This window comes from Podarcis muralis, chromosome 2 (genome assembly GCF_964188315.1).
Source record: "Podarcis muralis chromosome 2, rPodMur119.hap1.1, whole genome shotgun sequence".
Lineage (NCBI taxonomy): Eukaryota > Metazoa > Chordata > Lepidosauria > Squamata > Lacertidae > Podarcis > Podarcis muralis.
The window spans coordinates 13913274-13934341 of record NC_135656.1 but is presented as its reverse complement, the minus strand read 5'-3'; the positions used below and the strand labels follow the sequence as shown (position 1 = coordinate 13934341).

Sequence of the window (21068 nt, the reverse complement as noted above, 5' to 3'; positions counted from 1 at the left end):
AGTCGGTCACGACTGGACCTAATGGTCAGGGGTCTCTTTACCTTTACCTTTATTGGGTTGTTGTTTTTATTTTTATTATGTATTTTGTGGTTTTATATCTTGATTTTATTCTGTGAACCACCCTGAGACCCCCGGGTATAGGGCAATATATTAAATAATCAATCAGTCAATCAGTCCCATGGTAGCATGCTGCGACTTCTTTGCAAAGCATTTTGAGGATCAAATCGCTTACGTCTGCAGGTGAATCTCAAGAGGTGTCCAGAGCACTGTCTAGTCCTGTTATGTTGGATGACTTTGAGTTGGTAAGGCTCAAGGATGCGGACAAGGTGCTTGGACCGGACAGGGCGACCACTTGCACTCTGAACCCCCTTGGCTAATAAATACTATCAGGGAGAGGACCAATTGCTGTCAACGTTTCCCTTTTTTTAAGGGAAATTCCCTTATTCTGAATAGGATTCCTTGCAAGAAAAGGGAAAAGTTGACAGCTATGGAGAGGACACCTCCTTCTGTCACCTCCAGGGCTGTGGTTAATATCTCCTTACGAGAGGGGATAGTCCCTGCCAGCTCGAAGGAGGCAATGGTAAAACCACTCCTCAAAAAAGCCTCCCTCAGTTTGAAAATCTAAGTAATTACTGGCCAACTGCCAAGCTCCCCTTCTTGGGCAAGGTTCTTGAGCAGGTGGTCATGGAGGAAACTGATTGTCTAGATCCATTTCAATCGGGGCCTGGTTTTGACACACAAATGGATTTGGTCACCCTGTATGAAGGCCTGTGTCGGAAGAGAGGCAGGGGAAATGTGTCCCTGTTAATTCTCCTCTACTTCTCAGTGGCCCCCTCAAGGAAGAGAAGTATTCCTTCCACACCTCCTTCCTTCCTGGCAACCTAGCAGTTTGAAAGCACCTCCGGGTGCAAGTAGATAAATAGGGGCCGCTTACCAGCGGGAAGGTAAACGGTGTTTCCGTGTGCGGCTCTGGCTCGCCAGATGCAGCTTTGTCACGCTGGCCACGTGACCCGGAAGTGTCTCCGGACAGTGCTGGCCCCCGGCCTCTTGAGTGAGATGGGCGCACAACCCTAGAGTCTGGCAAGACTGGCCCGTACGGGCAGGGGTACCTTTATGTGAAGTTTGGAACTTAACTGGTTAAGAAGTTCCCATGATGCCTCAACATTCTGACGTCAGCTTGTAGAAGCTGGGAGGAATCTGGGAGGAGTTTCTGTTCTGTTCTCCTCTGGTCTTTGAGGGAGAAAGACGTAGCCGGTAATGGCTGAAAGGAGCCCAGGAGATCCCTGGGGGAATGTCGGAATAAAGAGCTGAAATGGACAAACCTGGACTCTGTGTTTGTCTAGAAGCTAAGTGAAGGACGTGACAGTTTCATCACCGCTGTGCGTATCTCTGCTAAGGCGTGACTGAAGAGCTGCTGGAGACGGAGCAGAGTCTCGCAGGGAAGTGTGTGGGCGGCCATGCGTAGCTAATTGAGGACCAATAAATCAATTAGCGGGGCCCCAAAATACCAATTCGCCACACTTTACCCTTTACCTTTAAGGGTCTGAATCTGGTCTAGAGCCTTGCCCGTTCTAATGTTTATGAGCCAGACGAATAGTAAATTATTATTATTATTATTATTATTATTATTATTATTATTATTATTATTGAATTTATTACCTGGGGGTTTCAGGGCAGTTTGCAAAATAAAATCAAGATATAAAACCACAAAATAACTAATAAAAACAAAAACAACCCAATAGCCCCCCCCCCTGAAAAAAAAAACCATTTTAAAAGGGCATAGGATGTAAATTAGATCAACCAAAGGCCTGGTTAAAAAGGAACGTTTTTGCCTGTGTGAAATTGCTGTCACCTAGTGGCATTCAGGTGGAATTACGTCCCGAATCCCGAATCTCACTCATCCTTCCTAGTCAGACTATTCAGGGCAAATGAAATATTCGGACCGAAATAGAAAAATCCCACTGAGTTGAATTTTTTTTAAAAAAAGCATTTTTCATGTGTTAAGGTGCTGCTCCTCTGTCAATTTCAATTAATGCATCTATAGCAGTATTTTCCAAACTTGGGTCTCCAGCTGGTTTTGGACTACAATTCCCATCATCCCTGATCACTGGTCCTGCTAGTTAGCGATGATGGGAGTTGTAGTCCTAAAGCAGCTGGAGACCCAAGTTTGGGAAACCCTGATCTATAGGATGGGGGTGTAGCAGGTTCCATCTCTGCCCACTAAGTACATTTTTTTTGTATGTGGTAATATACCATTGGGAAGCGGGTGGTGCTGTGGGTTAAACCACAGAGCCTAGGACTTGCCAATCAGAAGGTCTGCGGTTCGAATCCCCGCGACGGGGTGAGCTCCCGTTGTTCGGTCCCTGCTCCTGCCAACCTAGCTGTTCAAAAGCACGTCAAAGTGCAAGTAGATAAATAGGTACCACTCCGGCGGGAAGGTAAACGGCATTTCCGTGCACTGCTCTGGTTCGCCAGAAGTGGCTTAGTCATGCTGGCCACATGACCGTATGCCGGCTGCCTCGGCCAATAAAGCAAGATGAGCGCCGCAACCCCAGAGTCGGCCACGACTGGACCTAATGGTCAGGGGTCCCTTTACCTTTACCTTATATCCATATATAGCTCATTGTTCCAGTTCAGGTTTTCATATGCTTCTCTGTGTTGTATCCTTTGAACTTGATTTTCCAACATCCAACAGCAGGACTTCGGCTCACTATGGGTAATGAGGGCATCACTGGGGCTGAGAGGAAGCCACGGCACCCCCTCTGTCTTGGGGGTGAAAGGGAAAGGCTTCTCAATATGTCCTTCTCCTCCTCTTCCTGGGCAGCGTTGAACTTGACAGCTCCTTCAACCGCACCTGTGTGACCTGCGGCCTGCAGCCCGGCTGCTCCTTTGTAGATGTCCGTTTCAGCCCCAGGATGGGGCATTTTATATTGTTCTGCAAAGGTGGGTTTCGGCAAGGGAAGACAGGTGCAAGACAAACTTGCGGATTTACCCAAATACATATATTTATATCTGCTTTTATTATGACATTTGGGCCTGTCTGACGGATGGATCAAAACTGTTAAGGTACCTTCCACGATGGATAGAAAGCTGAAATGTTGATGCATGCACACTCTGACTGCTTGTAAAGCATAGCTGTCAACCGTCCCTTATTTGGCGGGAAAGTCCCTTATCCCAGCGCCATGTCCTGCTGCTGTCCCTTATTGATGATGTCCCTTAAATTTCCCAGGTTTCAAAGGAAGCAGCTCCTCTCCCTCCCTCCCTGCCGGCTAGGGAGGAGGGAGGCTCCAACTGTGTTGCTTGGCTGTGTTGCTCACCCAATAAGGAGTCTAAGAACGACTGGGGGGTGGAGCTTGCATGCCTTGTGCTGATCAAATCAGCCATGTTGTATGGGGACTCGCCTTTGCTCAGCGCTTCCCAGCGGAGAGGTGACGGTGGTTTTCCTTGCTGCATCCCCTTTGCCGGGTTGCTGCGCTGTGGGTACCACCGCTTGAGGCTTCGTTTGGCTGCTGGCTGGGCTTTCTGCCTTTGGCTCGGAGGAGCTCAGAAGTTGAACATACCTGTGCTCTGAAAATCCCTTATTTTGGCTGCTGATCCCTTATTTTTGAGGCTGCTGGTCCCTTATTTTCAAATCTGTAAGTTGACAGCTATGTTGTAAAGTCCAAAAAAATTGCAGACAAATAGGAATGCCCTCTTAACTTACTTAAACAGTCTTCAGATTTGGGAAGGATGGAATTTTCAGTAGGGCACACAAACTGTGTGCGTGCATTTAGACACACACACACATCTACACATTTTATCTAGAGCCAGACGCTACTCAGGGCTGGCTATGAAGATGTTGCCAATTCTATGAGCAAAAAGAAAAGGGGGAAATGATAGATCCCTTTTTCAAGGGGTTCAAAGTCTAATGAAGGAAAGAAAGAGACAGATGGTCTCGAAGCAACACAACTCATTCACTTAAGCAAGTCCTGTATGCATGTAACAGTGTCCAGTTCTTATCTTGTGAATTGCCCAACATGGCCAATGGTTTGTTTACTACTGACCTGAGTTTTCTCCACCCCACAGGGCCTGGAGTCCCTCAAGTCTCTGTTCACCGCACAGCTAACCCCCGTGGTGAGTATCAGATTTGAAGGGGGGGAATTTGCTTTAAAAACAAACAGAGTAAGTCTGATTGGTAGTGGTAAATATGATCTGGATATTTTCTGAGGCACAGTATATTTGTGTTGTGGTTCTGATTTGGTGACTGAGTGTGCATTGGTTTGGCGTATCCGAACCCATCTGTCTTCATGTATCCAGTGCTTTTCTTCTGCACTGATCTCTCAACAGATCACAGGAGCAGGTGAAACCAGTTTGGGGAGACTATGTGGGCCATGTTCTCGTTCTGTGTGTCTGATCAGCTCTGAGCTGATCGTGGCTGATTTTTCTGTGTCCAAAGGGAAGTTGTCCACCTGCTTTTCTGCCCCAACCTAAAGGATGTCAGCATCGCCCTTGAGCCAGTGCCACTAACTAGACTCATACACTTCAGCCCCGACTGGGCTAGGCGAGCTGGGTAGCACTTCCAGAGTCCACCTTCTGCACAGGAACAGGTCAAAGTGCTGTGGACTCACAGCTTAGAGTTGTGAGCACCGGATTCACTCCAACAAGAAGACAGTCGTCGCACAGCAGAGTATAGCAGAGCATAAACGACTCGGAGAGCAGCTCTGTAGAATATCTTCTTTTATTCTATCTACAACTATAATACACAACTATGTACAGAGCTAAATGAGGTCTAAGCGAAAATGCTGAACTGCACTGAGTGTCTGCAGCTGCTCTTAGCAGCAACCTTATCTATACACACGATCTCTCTCTAACACTCAGTCTCTCTCTCTCTCTGACATGAGGTTGGAGCGGAATAAGTAGAGAGCAGAAACCGCCCCCTCCTCTCTGGAGAATCAGCAGAGAACATCAACAGATTCTTGGATATGGGAGGGGTGAAATCTCCTCAAAGAAGAGTTCTGTGTTATATGAAAACATATTTGCTACGTTGTTCACCTTGGTCTCAATAACGGTTGTCATTTACTTCCCACGTGAGTTACATAATGAGGAAACACTTTTAGCCTTGTGCCTAATAGCTGCAGTTAAGCCCTATTCCCTTGAATTCAAGGTCAGATTTTTAAAAGCAGCTTTGCCCCTCGTTATCGCACCATCCTGCATCAGTGAGTTCCAGAGATCTGCTATATTTATGGGGGAACTACTGTTTCTAAAAGACTGGCATCCACAACTGACTTGTGTAGGGAGTTGCCCAAGTGCGACTAACGGTGTTGGTATCTGTCTCATTCCTGGCTCCCAGACTTCCTTCTCCTGGAAGAGAACCGCCTTTTGCACGATGCCCTTATGCATAAAGAGATGCCGTTGGTGGAATTCAGGTCGTTTCGACTTGCTAACTACGGTGAGGATGCAAAGGTTGTCCCTCTACTTCCCAAGCCCCTCACAGGAAGTTCATTGCATGGCTGTGATCATAAGAAGCATGCTACTGGATCGAGACCAAAGGCCTCTCCTCCTATATTCAGTCACATATTTTTTCTTGTTTCCCTTACAACTCAGACCTGTCTGTGCGTGTGACCCTGCCGCCGCCACACCAGTGTGCCTTCTGTCCATTGCTACTGCTGCTGTGAGTAGTGGGAAGGAGGGAGAAATAAGATTCAGATTTCATTTAAAGGCAAAGTTATCCAATCTGCACATTCCAAAACTAAACCAAAAATAACCCCGCTCTCTGGATTTTGCCCTTAGTCTGTTTTGGCAATGCAGCTGTCCAACTGATCAATGCTTATAAAAATGCATACATTAGGAGAAAGCATGCACAAAGATTTACCGTATTTTTCGCTCCATAGGGCGCACCGGACCATAGGGCTCACCTAGTTTTTAGGGGGGGGGGAATTAAGGGGGGAAAGTTTATTTCCCCCCCAGCCCCAAAGTGCAAAGTGCTAAAAAGCTCGGGCTTCCCCTGCCCCAGCCTTGCGGCTAAAAATGAAGCCAAGACAGCGAGCAGGATCCATCCTGCTGGCTGTCTTGGTTTCCTCTTTAGCCGCATGCAACCTCTCCAGCTGGGAGAGGCTGCGCGCGGCTTTGGCAGGTGCCAAGACAGCGAGAGGGATGGATCCTGCTCGCTGTCTTGGCTTCGCTTTTAGCCGTGGGGCTGAACAGGTCCAGGAGTGGCGGCAAGATTGCGTGCAGCCTCGTCGCCGCTCCCGGAGCTTGCGGGGCTGGGGGCAGGGGAAGCCCGAGCTTCCCCTAACCCCAGCCCCCAGAACAGGCTGCTATCCACAAGCCTTCGGAGCCCGGCAGGAACTCCTGCCGCACTCTGAAGGCTTGCGGATAGCTTCCTGAAGCCTGGAGAGCAAGCACCGACCCCTCTCACTCTCCAGGCTTCAGCGAAAGCCTGCATTCGCCCCATAGGATGCACACACATTTCCCCTTCATTTTTGGAGGGGGAAAAGTGCGTCCTATAGAGCGAAAAATACGGTAATTCATGGGTAGGCAAACTAAGGCCTGGGGGCCAGATCCAGCCCAGTCGCCTTCTAAATCCACACCGTGGACAGTCCGGGAATCAGTGTGTTTTTACATGAGAAGAATGTGTGCTTTTATTTAAAAAGCATCTCTGGGTTATTTGTGGGGCATAGGAATTCGTTCATCCCCCCCCCCAAAAAAAATAAATAAATTGTCCAGCCCCCCACAAGGTCTGAGGGACAGTGGACTGGCCCCCTGCTGGAAAAGTTTGCTGACCCCTGATTTAAATGTTAGTGGGAATGACATGCAAAAAAATGCCTTCTTGCAGAAGTGTGTCCATTAAGCAAAACTGCATACAGAAATGTCTTTATTGGGTGGGGGGTGGGGAATTAAACTAAGAAGCTGAATAATTTTTGGGTGGATTCCAAAAGAGAAAATCCATAAACTGCTGCAGGAATGCAAAGATTTGGATTTGATACTGGAGAAATCGGAAACAGAGAGAATTCTAACTGACTGTTCCTTCCATCCCTAGCTGTGAGTGGCATGCCAGCTTAGCCTTGCCTCCATGCCGTTTTGTCCTCACAGCTGTGAATTCATTAATGAATCAGCAGGGAGAGGAGCAAGCTAGAAGATGTCCAAGTTGCTGCATCCAGTACAGATGGGGGGGGGGAGAAAGTGGACTGGGAGGGAGAGGGGAACCTTCATTTTGACAGGGAATTATGGCAGAGGTACCTTTCCCCCCTGCTATTCCTGTGGAAATTTGTAAAAAAATAAAAATTAAAAAAAGAGCTCCGTCCCAGAGCTGTTGGTTTGGGTTCCACTTCAGGTGCAAACGTATCCTAGGCCACTAGCTGGTAGGTGTAACATTAATCCATGTTCTAACCTCTGATTGCTTTTTTCCCCCAGCCCAGAATCCCCAGGAGGCCAGCTGGCCACTGAGGAATTCCACCTTGATTGGGACACCGTCCTGTCTAGCTCTTTGGGTGCCGTGGTGATCCAATTCGATGCCCGGGGATCTAGAAACCAAGGACTCAAGCTGCTGCATGAGGTCAACCGCCAGCTGGGCTCCTTGGATGTCAAGGACCATGTAGCTCTCATGCGGTAAGGACGCCTGAGCCTCACATTTTAATACTGTTGCTTAACACAGGACCGGCCCTGCTATTAGGTAGAGTGAGGAAGCTGGTTTTGGGCGTACTCTGAAAGGGACAGCAAATTTTTTGCTAGTCGATTTATCGTTGTTCTATTTTTGCCAGCAGGGAGAGAGGCAGTTGTGGGCTTTTCTGTCTCAGGTGCCAAGTCACTTAGCCAGTCTTGGGGACAATGAACCTAGGGTTGGAAAGGAGACAGAAGCTCTGCCTCAAGCAGCAAAATGTCTTGGGTCTACAGCAGGGTTCACTGAGGTTGGGGGGCCAATGGGCACATTTGGAATTTTGAGAGTGTGCCATGGGTGCCAGTCACAAAATGGGGGGCAGGTGTAGCATAAAACAAAATGGCTGCCACATCTAAAAGAGCAGAATGGGAGAGAGGGTGGGTGTCCTATCTTGGCATCCAGTGAAATGTAGGCATGTTTAAGGGGGGGGGTGTTCTCAGTGTAGGAGAAGCTGAGCTAATTCAACCAGGAACTAAGCAGGAAGAGCAAACCGTCTCTGGTGCATTATGGATTTTTGAGATGTTTACTGAGATCTTTTGTGGGCTTAATAGGAGGTCCTGGTGGGCACACTGGTGCCCGTGGGCACCACGTTAGTGACCCCTGTTCCACAGGATAGATTATGGGATGTGAGCCAGTAATTCCAAACCTATCTCCCGCTCCTGGGTCTGCATACCAGTTGAAAGAAAAAAAATTGATCACTACTTCCATATCAGCCAGTCACGATCATCCCTTGAGACAAGAGGCAGATTCAACTCTTTCCGCTTTTCCTATTTCAAAAGGGATTGCAGCTTTACTTATTTGTCTCCACAGCCTTTCATGCAGCTGGAGATCTGTTTGTGCCAAGCATGGCCTGTATCCTAAATTGCAGGGCAATGCTATGTATATACAGTGGTACCTCGGTTTTTGAACATTATCCGTTCCTTAAGACCGTTCGGCTTCGGAAACGTTCAAAAACTGAGGCGCTAATTCAATAGAGAAAATTGAAGAAAACTCAGTGGAAGCTATTTGACTTCTGACATTCGTTCAAAAAACGGAAGCATTTGCTTCCAGGTTTTCGGTGTTTGAAAAACAAAACGTTAGACTTCCAAGACGTTTGAAAACCAAGGTACCACTGCATATATATACTCAGAAGTAAGCCCTGTGAAGATGGGACGCGGGTGGCGCTGTGGGTTAAACCACAGAGCCTAGGACTTGCTGATCAGAAGGTCGGTGGTTTGAATCCCCGCGACAGGGTGAGCTCCCGTTGCTCGGTCCCGGCTCCTGCCAACCTAGCAGTTCGAAAGCACGTCAAAGTGCAAGTAGATAAATAGGTACAGCTCCGGCGAGAAGGTAAACGGCGTTTCCGTGCGCTGCTCTGGTTCGCCAGAAGCGGCTTAGTCATGCTGGCCACATGACCCGGAAGCTGTATGCCAGCTCCCTCAGCCAATAAAGCGAGATGAGCGCCGCAACCCCAGAGTCGGTCACGACTGGACCTAATGGTCAGGGGTCCCTTTACCTAAACCCTGTGAAGTTCAGTAGGACTCACTCTTCAGTAACTGGATTTAGGTTTGCAGTCTGCACATTTCTCCCATCCATAGGCGCCGACTCCATGGGGCTTGAGGGGGCCCGAGCCCCCTCAAAAATTCGTTTGGGGGGGCTCCGCCCCCCCAATAATCTCCGGCGCCCCTCCAGCAGAGCGCCATCGCCGCCCCTCCCCCAGCCCAAAATGCACAGGGAGGGGCGGGCTGCATGCCTCCTGCCCTCCCTCCCGAGCAAAAGCTCCACCCAATTTCCTTTGGAGCTGATTAATAGGCGCAGCACGCTCTCCCCTATTCGCTCACGAGGAGGCGGCGCCACTTTATTTGCATATTCATGAGCTTATTTATTATTCATGAGCTTTCCCGGGCCCCCCCAATATTTTTTATAAGTCCGCGTCCCTGCTCCCATCGCATTTTTAAGACTATTACACTCTGCAGACTAGGGCTTTCCCCCTCAGTCTTGCCCAGCAGCATAATTTCCCCCTCTTCACCTCTCCACATTTTTTGTATTTGACATCCAACCTGATTAAGAATTTCAATGAGCTTAAATGGCTTACTTTTTTGCAACTGCTTAGTTGGGGCTTAGCAAAGCAATGTCCCTATTGTTCCCTTTGCACGTTGGAAGTAAGGAATTCGTTATTTTTCCCCCTTTGCTGGTGCTCCGAGTCCCTGACCCTCCTACCTATCTGATACTATGAGGGACCAATAACAGAGACCAGATAAGATTGGGAAGCACTCATGTGCACACCCACCCACCCACATCAACACATTGATTTGTTGCAGTTCTGCAGCAAGGGATTTAACATGAAAGAAGGAGCTAAAGGCATGGGGCTGTTTTGGAGGTTTGAACCTATGGGTGGAAAAGACTATTTATGTATGCTACTATTACGTCCTGTGTTTCGTTAGCCCAAAAATGGAAAATGGGTGAGGTCCCAACTAAAGAAGAATGGCAACTTAAACTGATGGAATATGTGCAGCTTGTGGACCGAACATATAGAATAAGAGAACAAGAAGAACATACGTTTGAAGAAGATTGGGAAATGTTTATTGAATATAGTGGGGGGAACTGTGTACACTTGAAAACATTATAATAATAATAGTTTTTATTTATACCCTGCCCTCCCCAGCCAAGGCCGGGCTCAGGGCGGCTAACAAGCAATAATAAAAACAAGTTGAATGAATACAACTTAAAAACAAGATTAAAAGACAACATTAAAATATTGAAACATTAAAATTTTGTGGCATTCGTACAGAGCCCCTGGTCATCTCACAGATTATTGACCCATACACCACTAATCCACTGCCACCAACCAGGTCCTCCCAGTAAAATACTTCAGTCGCAGTCAGGTTCTCAATTAATAAAGAAGAGTGTATTTTATTTAATACATAAACAAACTTTTACGGCATTCCAAACGTTGTTACTCTTTACTTTCTTAGTCTTATTTTCCTCTCTCGATCTCTTCTCCCTTCCCTCATTGGCAGCATTAAGATAAATTCAACAGTGTAAACAAGTTTTGATGGCTGTATTAATGGAATACTGAATGGTTTAAAAAGGTAAAGGACCCCTGACAGTTAAGTCCAGTCGCAGACGACTCTGGGGTTGCGGCGCTCATCTCACTTTACAGGCTGAGGGAGCCGGCATTTGTCCATAGACAATTTTTCCGGGTCATGCGGCCAGCTTCTGGCGCAATGGAACACCGAAACCAGAGCAGCACACGGAAACGCCGTTTACCTTCCCGCCGGAGCGGTACCTATTTATCTACTTGCACTTTTTGGCGAGCTTTCGATCTGCTAGGATGGCAGGAGCAGGGATCGAGCAGCGGGAGCTCACTCTGTCCCGGATATTCGAACCGCCGACCTTCTGATCGGCAAGCCCAAGAGACTCAGTGGTTTAGACCACAGCGCCACCCGCGTCCCTTTTTACTGAATAGTTTAGTTTATGTAAAATATGCAGGGATTTATGATATGCAAATTGAACCATGGAAAGAGAAGAAGGGAAGCCATTGACATTTTCAGGTTGTTTAATGAATATTTTAAGTTGTAAAATAGAAAACTTAATAAAAATCATACACACACACAAAGGAAATGCACAGCCAGGGAGAAGGGCAGTGGTGGCGGCTGGCAGATGATGCCAGGAGCAGCGGGTTGCACAAACATGTTTTCCCCTCCTTGTGTTGCAGGTGGCTGCTGCAGCTTCCCTACGTGGATCGCAGGCGCACAGCTGTCTACGGGAAGGTAAACCACATGGTCCTCTGCCTCCTGACAACATGATGCTCTTCTCTGCCTGCACCCTGCGACCACATATTTCATACCTTGTGTCAAAGATGGGGAACTCGTGGCCCTCCTAGATGTTGTTGGATTACAACACCCATCAGCCCCAGCTTGCATGGGCAGCGGTGATGGGTGTTGTAGTCTAACAACAGTGGAACAACAAGTTCCCCAACCCTGATTTAAATGATGCACTGCTGATTGATATTTCGTTTGCGGTTTTGTTGCTGTTGTTTTCAAGCTGCGGTCGTTCTTTTTTAAAAGTTCAAAGTGTTACACGGCACGCTGCTTTAAAAAAAAATTGAAACATGGAATAAAACGTTTTGAATGAATGAATAATAAAACGTATGTTTGCTTTTGTGTAGGCCTATGGAGGCTTTTTAGCACTGAAGCTCATGGCAACAGCAGAAGACCTCTTTAAATGCGGAACTGGTGTGGCACCCATTACTAGCTTCCGTTTCCACGGTGAGTAGCAGTAAAGACGGTCTGGTTTTCTTTCTTTTTCTTTTAAAAAAAAGGAATCTAAATTTTGCACCACGGTATATTCTGTGAAAAGGGATGAATTCTGCTGCATGTATAAATCATGCAGTTTCACTGGAAAATACAACAGTGAAGCAACAAAACCTTGGACCTGCTATGGCCTCGGCCCAGTATACCTGAAGCAGCATCTCCACCCCCATCATTCTGCCTGGACACTGAGGTTCGGCTCCGAGGGTCTTCTGGTAGTTCCCTCACTGCGAGAAGTGAGGTTACAGGAAACCAGGCAGAGGGCCTTCTTGGTGGTGGCACCCATCCTGTGGAACGCCCTCCCATCAGATGTCAAGGAAATAAACAACTACCTGACTTTTCTAAAAGACACCTGAAGGCAGCTCTGTTTAGGAAAGTTTTTAATGCTTGATGTTTTATTGTGCTTTTAATTCTGTTGGGAGCGGCCCAGAGTGGCTGTGGAAACACAGCCAGATGGGCGGGGTAGAAATAATAAATTATTATTATATTTTTATATGGGTGGGGGCGATGATGGACCTCCAGTCAAGTCTCATTGTCCATTTCACTGCTTTGGGGTTCTGCAGCTGTACTGGGGAGGTGTTTATTGGAAGAAATGACTCCAAAGATCCCTTAACTCTGTCTCTTGCCGCAGCTGCCACCTTCTCCGAACGCTACCTGGGGATGCCAGCCCGGGAGGATGCTGCCTACACGGTACGGAGAAAGGGGCAGGAAATAGGGCCTGTTACTTATGCCTTCCTCCGCTCCCTCCCACCCCTTCTTGCGTACTGAATGAGGTAGGGTCTGGCACAGGGCCGGATTTAGGTCTGATGAGGCCCTAAGCTACTGAAGGTAATGGGGCCCTTTATATGTCCAGCAAGTGCAAGTAGATAAATAGGTACCACTCCAGCGGGAAGGTAAACAGCGTTTCCGTGCGCTGCTCTGGTTTGCCAGAAGCGGCTTAGTCATGCTGGCAACATGACCCAGAAGCTGTACGCCGGCTCCCTTGGCCAATAAAGCGAGATGAGCACCGCAACCCCAGAGTCGGCCACGACTGGACCTAATGGTCAGGGGTCCCTTTACCTTTACTATGTCCCCTGAAGACTCTTGGGGACTGTAGTTTACTAAGAGTGCTGCGAATTGTGGCCCTGTTGAGAGGTAGGCAATATTCCCAGTATCCTTTAGGAGGAAGATTCGCTTTATTTAGCCGTATTAATTTCTGAAAATCCCTACCCCCCCCCCCCCGTCTAGGTCAAAGAGTGCTTGCAGAAGTTTGCAGTAAAACTCACACACAAAACAAAACAATAAAACACCACTGTGAATGAAAAAAAATTAAGTGACTCCATTGTAAAAAGAAGGCCTAACATATCGCCGATGCAGTGCAGGCCCACAGCTGAGCTGGCAAACACAGAATCCTGAGCTGTTACATTTCGTTGTTTTTTTAAAATGATTTTCAGTTTTATACATTTCAGTAATTTTACCAATCATTTTAACATTTCAAAACTTGACTTCCTTCCCCCTCTTTCTGCGGTTCGTTAAATTTATTTCTAATATTTTATGCATATCCAAATTAACTTAATTTGTTCATTTATCCATCTACTTTAAATATATACTCTTATAAAACTGCGGGTGATTACAATAATCCTGCCAATGTTCTTATCTGTTTACAGTTTGTTCGTAAATATTCCATAAACCATTTCCATTCTTTTATAAAAAGCTTGTGATCTTGATTTCTTATTTCTCCGGTAAGTTTTGCCATTTCTGCATGTTCCATGAGTTTTTGTACCCATTCTTCATTTGCTGGGACCCCAAAGAAGAGAGAAGAAAAGAAATGGAAAGAAAATGAGCTGTTACATTTTGAACCCGTTTCTCTGGTGCTACCTCCTCAGTGGCTGCCAGCTTCCCCATTCCACTTGCCCCACGAAATCACCAATTACCGTATTTTTTGCTCTATAAGACTCACTTTTTCCCTCCTAAAAAGTAAGGGGAGATGTGTGTGCGTCTTATAGAGCGAATGCAGGCTCTATAAGAAGCAGCTATCCCAGAAGCCAGAACAGCAAGAGGGATTGCTGCTTTCACTGCGCAGCGATCCCTCTTGCTGTTCTGGCTTCTGAGATTCAGAATATTTTTTTTCTTGTTTTCCTCCTCCCAAAACTAGGTGCGTCTTGTGGTCTGGTGCGTCTTATAGAGCAAAAAATACGGGTTGGTTTTTTTTGCCAGCTGTGTATCCATGTGTGATTTGCCGGAACCTACAACATGTCCGTGCAGAGCTTGGGCTGCTGGCACTTCCTCCAATTCCTGCTGGCACAAGTGCATCCCGATTTATAACCTGATTGCGCAGGAAAAGCTTTCCTTGTTGCTGCTGCAAAGGAGCAGAGTGGGGAGGGAGACAGACATTTTGGTGCTTCGTTCCTGCCTCTTCCACCCTTTTCCTTTTCCTCCCTCCAGATGGCCTCTGTGTTGGAAGAAGCACCCCACCTCAAGAACAGAAATGTCCTCCTTGCCCACGGAACTGGAGATGGTAAGGTTTGACCTCTCCATTGACTCTCCCACTCGCCCATCCCATCCCCTAACAATGATCTTCAGGTTGACTCGAGGGTTTGGGGGGTGGAGCTGGGAACAATGTAGTGGAATGGGCTCCTTCCCAGTTGCCTCCTTATACAGGAAGATAGGAAGGGGCCTTATAATACCTTCTGCACTCTGTCAGTGGATCTCCAGGATTTCAGACAGAGGACTCTCCTAGATCTACTTGGAGATGCTGGCGCTGTGGTCTGAACCACTGAGCCTCTTGAGCTAGCTGATTGGAAAGTCGAATCCCCATGATGGAGTGAGCTCCCATTGCTCTGTTCCATCTCCTGCCAACCTAGCAGTTCGAAAGCACACCAGTGCAAGTAGATAAATAGGTACTGCTGTGGCGGGAAGGTAAACAATGTTTCAGTGCACTCTGGGTTCCGTCACAGTGTTCCATTGCGCCAGAGGCGTTTAGTCATGCTGGCCACATGACCCGGAAAGTTGTCTGTGGACAAACGCCGGTTCCCTTGGCCTGAAAGCAAGATGAGCGCTGCAACCCCATAGTTACCTTTGACTGGACTTAACCATACAGGGGACCTTTACCTTTACCTTTACCTTCTGTGTGCAAAGCAGATGTTCTACCACTGAGCTACAAACAGACCTTTCCCATCTTTTCCCCTTGGGAGCAAGGCCCTTAGTGGGTTCCCTCCCTGAGTTGGCTTACCTCCTCCCTATTCTTTTCTGCCCATTTGTCTATGTCCTCTTCCTTTGGGTCCAGTCTGTGCATCTGCCCACAGGGAAAGAGCACGGGCAGTGGAAGCAGCTGTTCCTTCCCCTTGTTCCTGCCGCCGGAGTGGGGAGGTGAGGGAGAAGCAGCAGTAGGGATTCCCCACACACTGCACTGAGGACTACAGTGGTACCTTGGGTTAAGATCTTAATTCATTCCAGAGGTCCGTTTTTAACCTGAAACTGTTCTTAACCTGAGGTACCACTTTAGCTAATGGGGCCTCCTGCTGCTGCTGCGCCGCCGGAGCACGTTTTCTGTTCTCATCCTGAAGCAAAGTTCTTAACCTGAGGTAATATTTCTGGGTTAGCGGAGTCTGTAACCTGAAGTGTCTGTAACCTGAAGCGTCTGTAACCCGAGGTACCACTGCAGGTTGGCAGTGGTTGGGGCCAGAGCCAAAAGTGGGTAGGGCACCCCTGTGTGCATGTGTGTCTCCCTCTCTGTGTCACCCCTTTTTCTCTCTCAGACACATCATTTTCCCTTATGTCCCACCCCCCTGTTTCTTTGACACCCATGTGAAACTAGCCCAAGGTATGCATGAAATTAAGAGACGCGGAGCCTAGGGCTTGCCGATCAGGTGGTCAGCGGTTCGAATCCCCGCAACGGGGTGAGCTCCTGTTGCTCAGTCCCTGCTCCTGCCAACCTAGCAGTTCAAAAGCATGCCAGTGCAAGTAGATAAATAGGTACCACTCTGGCAGGAAGGTAAATGGCGTTTCCGTGCGCTGCTCTGGTTTGCCAGAAGCGGCTTAATCATGCTGGCCACATGACCCGGAAGCTATATGCTGACTCCCTCGGCCAGTAAAGCGAGATGAGTGCCGCAGCCCCAGAGTCGTCCGCAACTGGACCTAACGGTCAGGGGTCCCCTTTACCTTTACCTTTATGCATGAAATTAGACTCAGGCCCAGGTTTCCCACCCCTAGTTAAGTGGTTTTTCTCTCCAGGAATGATCACAGAGTTGGAAGGGACTCCTAGGGTCAACCCCCTGCAATGTAGGAATCTCAGCTAAGGCATTTGTTATAGGAAAAAACCTGCTCCTTTTTCCCTTATGGGGAAAGAGCCGGTATAAAGCCAAGAGCCGGTATAAAGTCCTTATATGGGTTCCCTAACAGAGACCAACCAGAGTATATTGAGAAGCAAAGCAGTTAGTAAGCCTGATCTTTATTAAACCGTTGCAACAGGGTCCCCACTCGCCACATGCAGGAGGGAGGAGAACCCTGAACAATAGTGCACAAGCCCTTATATAGACTTTTGAAATTGCCCACCCTGTAACCCAAGATCACCCTCCATCTTACATACATCACCAGAAGGAGGCGGTCTACAGCACAAATCCTGTCTGCCAGGATATCTGTTAATGGTCACTGATTGCTTTTCCTGGGCAGCCTGGCCATTCTTTTGTGATAGTAAATACTTTAATTCCTGAATCCAGGTCAAAGACTCACCCTATTGCTACACAAATACGCCCTTAAGACAGAATTTGCAACTGAAAAGGCAATGGGAACGCTTTCCCCATTTCCCTCCCTTACTGCAGAGGAATATTTGAGGTCACTGGGAGAGTCAAAAGGGCTTCAAGATTGTTCTCCTGTCCTATTTCAGACACGTGGTTTATATACTTACGTATGTGTTTGCCTTGTACATTTATGTACATTTAATTTATATTTGAGACCTTAGAATTCTTATAACGCATCCATGACAGGTGGCTCTATCCATTCTAGAAATGGTTTTTCCATGTGCCAAAGCCATCCCTTCTTGTCACCAGTTTTTCTTACTCCAAATTGCCCTTTCAGAAGGGAGCCTACAGAGAGACAGACAGACGCCAATCAGAAGTGCTACCCATTATCTCACATTCTCCCTCTTTCCTTTGGCAGCCACAGTGCATTTCCAGCATACGGCTGAACTTCTTATCCGGCTTCTAGCTGCTGATTCTAACTACACTACTCAGGTAGGATGGATTAGGAAAGAGGGACCAGGTTTCTGGCAGTGAGGAACTGCTCTTTGTGCCCCACCAGACTGGTGTGGATTTTTCTTTTTTTTGCGAGTGTATTCTGCAATTATGCTGGAGGTGATTTTATGCTGAACCCTCCATGCATCATTCTGCCTTGTTAAGATGTTTTGTGATGTATCTACAACATTGCTGTGTGGAGGGGCACTCCTGCACTGTGATGCAACAAAAGCAGGGCAACCCCACACACTGAAACATTAGCGATAATAAAAAGTTACGGGATTTCAGGAAAAACTGATTGGAAATGAAGCAATCTGACCAACCCAAAACAGTTTCAGGTTGCAAACGGTACAGGTCGCCCTGTCTGATTACCTCTGTTGGGAGAGAGACGGGTGTGGGTGTGTGTGTGTCCCTGTTAATTCTCCTTGATCTCCAGGCGGCATTTGATACCATTGATTAGGGCATCTTTCTGGAGCAGCTGTTGGGAAGTGGGGTTCGGCAGCACTGTGCGGTGGTTCTGATCCAATTTGGATGTTTTTTTCCAGAGGGTGGTGGTACTTTTATGTATATTAACATTTTATGCATTTATTTCAGATTTACCATATTTTTCGCTCTATAAGACGCACTTTTCCCCCTTCAAAAATTAAGGGGAAATGTGTGTGCGTCGTATGGAGCGAATGCAGGCTCCTTGGCTTCAGCGATAGCAATGCGAAGCCTCCAAAGTGCAGAGGGAGAGCTCCCCCCCGCACTCCGGAGGCTTCGCGTTGCTTTCGCTGAAGCCGCCTGAAGCCCCCGGAGCGCAGCGGGAACTCCTGCTGCGCTCCGGGGGCTTCAGGCAGCTATCCGCAAGCCTTCGGAGTGCAGCAGGAGTTCCTGCTGCGCTCCAAAGGCTTGCGGATATCTGCCTGAAGCCTGGAGAGCAAGAGGGGTCGGTGCATACCAATCCCTCTTGCTCCCCAGGCTTCGCTTCGCTGGAGAGGCGCTGCACAGTTTTCCCTCTCTGCGCAGCACCCCTTCAGCCAAGCGGGAGAAGAAATGGAAGGCGCTCCGTATCTTCTGCCGCTTCGCTGAAGGGACGCTGAGCAGAGAGGGGGAGATTTCTTTTCTCCTGTTCTCCCCCTCCTATGGTCCGGTGCGTCCTATGGTCCGGTGCGTCCTATAGAGCGAAAAATATGGTAAATGGATATTTTTTATTTTTTGGTACAGTCGTACCTTGGAAGTCAAACGCCTTGCGAGTCGAACATTTTGGCTCCCGAACGCTGCAAACCCGGAAGCGAGTGTTCCAGTTTGCAAACGTTCTTTAGCACCCGAATGTCCTCCATGGGTTCTAATTGGCTGCGGGATATTCCTGCAGGCAATCGGAAGCCGCGCCTTGGTTTCTGAACATTTTGGAAGTCGAATGGACTTCCGGAACGGATTCTGTTCAACTTCCGAGGTACGACTGTATTGCGAGTTGCTTTGAGTTTACTTTTTGTAGAAGAAAGAAAGAAAAATAAGTTACTAAGAAGGACAAGAAGCAACAAAAATAACAGCGTACAAATGCTGGGATGCCGTGATGAGCACAAATTGCGAATGCAGAATGAAAAAGATAACTGGAGGTTGTTTTCCATGTGTGCCTACCCAGGATTGCAAGGAAACATTCCAGATTGTAAGGTCCCCCTGGTATTGTGTTAAAGCGCCGTGCCAAACTGATGGTGCTTTAGAATAAAAAAGGAAACATCCCTAACCTTGTGGTATCTGTTCCCCAGATCTACCCAGATGAAGGCCACACATTCGAGTCCAGCCAGCGCCACCTCAGCCAGAGGCTCTTCTCCTTCTTCCGGAGCTGCTTTGAGGATCCGAAGCATGCACATCTGTTATCTGATGAAGATGAGGACCCGTAGTGTTTTTCCCAGTGAGGGACACTGAGGATCGCCAGCTGCTGCTGATTTCACTTGCCCTTTTCTTTGCTGCACTGGCAACTCACGGCAGCACTTTTGCACATCCCACGGACCTGCACTTTGTGTGTGTTCTGCATTAAGCACATCGTTTGGCGCTGCCGATCACGTCCTCCTAAGGACCCCTGCTTTTACTTAAAGACCCCCAATGCGTTTCCACCCCTTGGGACTGCGAAGAGAGCTTTTTAAAATGTATGCGTGTGCATGCGAATCCCAAAGCCAGGGGGAGGGACTTCTAGTGGTCAAGGGATGGTGGGTATTTATTCCATATGCCTTACGTATTCCCTTTGTCCATGCAAAAGAGTAGCAGAGAAGCATAACGAGCTATGAAATGTAAGCAAACCTATTCAAAGTCACTCCTGTCATGTGAGCTTTTATTGCAACAGAGAAAAGTTTGGGCTCCTTTGCTGCAGAATTGCTATTCCCTCCTCCCCTCCCGCCCAGTCTTTTGTCAGCAAAGAGTATATACAGCCCTGCAAGGACCAGCAGTTTTGTTAAAGATCCTTCACAGTTCTTTCCCCCAAAGTTTCCATGAATGTGGATGAAATATACTCGGAGTCGAGAGTGGATTTCATGCTCTTTATTCAGCTCATAGTGGTGAGGAGGAATGGAAGTTTCCCCAGAATGTCTGCTTTATATACATTATTTACACAGTGGGCCCCACGTGATTGGCTAATTCCGGAATTCTCCTGTAGGCCAATCAGGTTGCGGATTCACTTCCACCTGGAGCTGGATTGGGTGGCTCCTGTGGACCAATCAGACTGCTGCATTCTGGATCCTATTGTTCTAGGACCAATCAGACTGCTGCATTCTGAATCCTATTGTTGTAGGACCAATCAGACTGCTGCATTCTGGATCCTATTGTTCTAGGACCAATCAGACTGCTGCATTTTGGATCCTATTCAACTCAGTAGAGAAGCAGTGGAGAAGCAGTAGAATCATAGAATCAAGGAATTGTACGGCTGAGAGGCACCCTGAGAATCACTTAGTCCAACCCTTGCAATGCAGGAATATGCAGCCACCCCATTCTCAGCACCCTGCTGTAACCAACTGAGCTATATTGTGTAGTTGTTGTCTGATCTGTAAGCCAGGAATGTCCTCAATTGAAACCCTGCTTCCTCCATGAACTCACTAGATAGCCTTTGGCAAAGTACCTTTTGCAAAGTTTTTCCTGCCACTTTGACCGTGTACACAACCATACTTTCAAATTAAAATCAATTAAAGCACACGGTTCCCTAAATTAAAGTACGTTTCCGAGCACAATTCAAAGTGCTGGTGTTGATCTTTAAAGCCCTAAACGGCCTCGGCCCAGTATACCTGAAGGAGCGTCTCCACCCCCATCGTTCTGCCCGGACGCTGAGGTCCAGCACCGAGGGCCTTCTGGCGGTTCCCTCATTGCGAGAAGCAAAGCTACAGGGAACCAGGCAGAGGGCCTTCTCGGTAGTGGTACCCGCCCTGTGGAACGCCCTCCCACCAGATGTCAAAGCGATAAATAACTACCTGACATTCAGAAGACATCTTAAGGCAGCCCTGTTCAGGGAAGTTTTTAATCTGTGATATTTTACTGTATTTTTGGTTTCTATGGAAGCCGCCCAGAGTGGCTGGGGAAACCCAGCCAGATGGGCGGGGTACAAATAATAAATTATTATTATTATTATTCCCTAAAAAAAAATTTAAAAAATCCTGGAAACTGTAGTTTCCCCCTCTCAGAACTACAATTCCCACCACCCTCAGCAAATTGGGATTTTTTTTTGCAGGAGATTTTGTATTTTAAGTGTATAGTGCGCACACCATCTGTTATCTCAAAACTTTCCCGCTACGGCAGGCACAAGGGAAAGGCACAAAGGCTAGGGCTTGCAGCATAGCTGTCAAGCGTCCCTTATTTGGCAGGACAGTCCCTTATCCCAGCACCATGTCCCGCTGCTGTCCCTTATTGATGGATGTCCCTTAAATTTCCTGGGTTTCAAAGGAAGCATCTCCTCTCCCTCCCTCC

At 47.7% G+C, this 21068-nt stretch overlaps 1 protein-coding gene across 2 annotated transcripts in view; it reads left to right on the top strand.

Moving 5' to 3' along the window:
• The window catches only part of LOC114586514 (inactive dipeptidyl peptidase 10-like), a 54813-nt gene extending 35382 nt beyond the window's left edge, over positions 1-19431 (top strand). Inside the window, exons 16-26 of one of the 2 annotated variants that reach the window (XM_028710107.2) lie at positions 2825-2943; positions 4066-4113; positions 5330-5428; positions 5584-5650; positions 7393-7587; positions 11334-11388; positions 11787-11886; positions 12560-12618; positions 14353-14425; positions 17065-17138; positions 18887-19431. In XM_028710107.2, the coding sequence (XP_028565940.2) occupies positions 2825-2943; positions 4066-4113; positions 5330-5428; positions 5584-5650; positions 7393-7587; positions 11334-11388; positions 11787-11886; positions 12560-12618; positions 14353-14425; positions 17065-17138; positions 18887-19021 (1024 nt within the window). In that variant the 3' untranslated portion in view covers positions 19022-19431. Of the gene's footprint in view, positions 1-2824; positions 2944-4065; positions 4114-5329; positions 5429-5583; positions 5651-7392; positions 7588-11333; positions 11389-11786; positions 11887-12559; positions 12619-14352; positions 14470-17064; positions 17139-18886 lie in introns of those variants that run through there. The other variant, XM_077923903.1, reaches the window with a different exon arrangement.
• The last annotated feature ends 1637 nt before the right edge of the window (positions 19432-21068 follow it).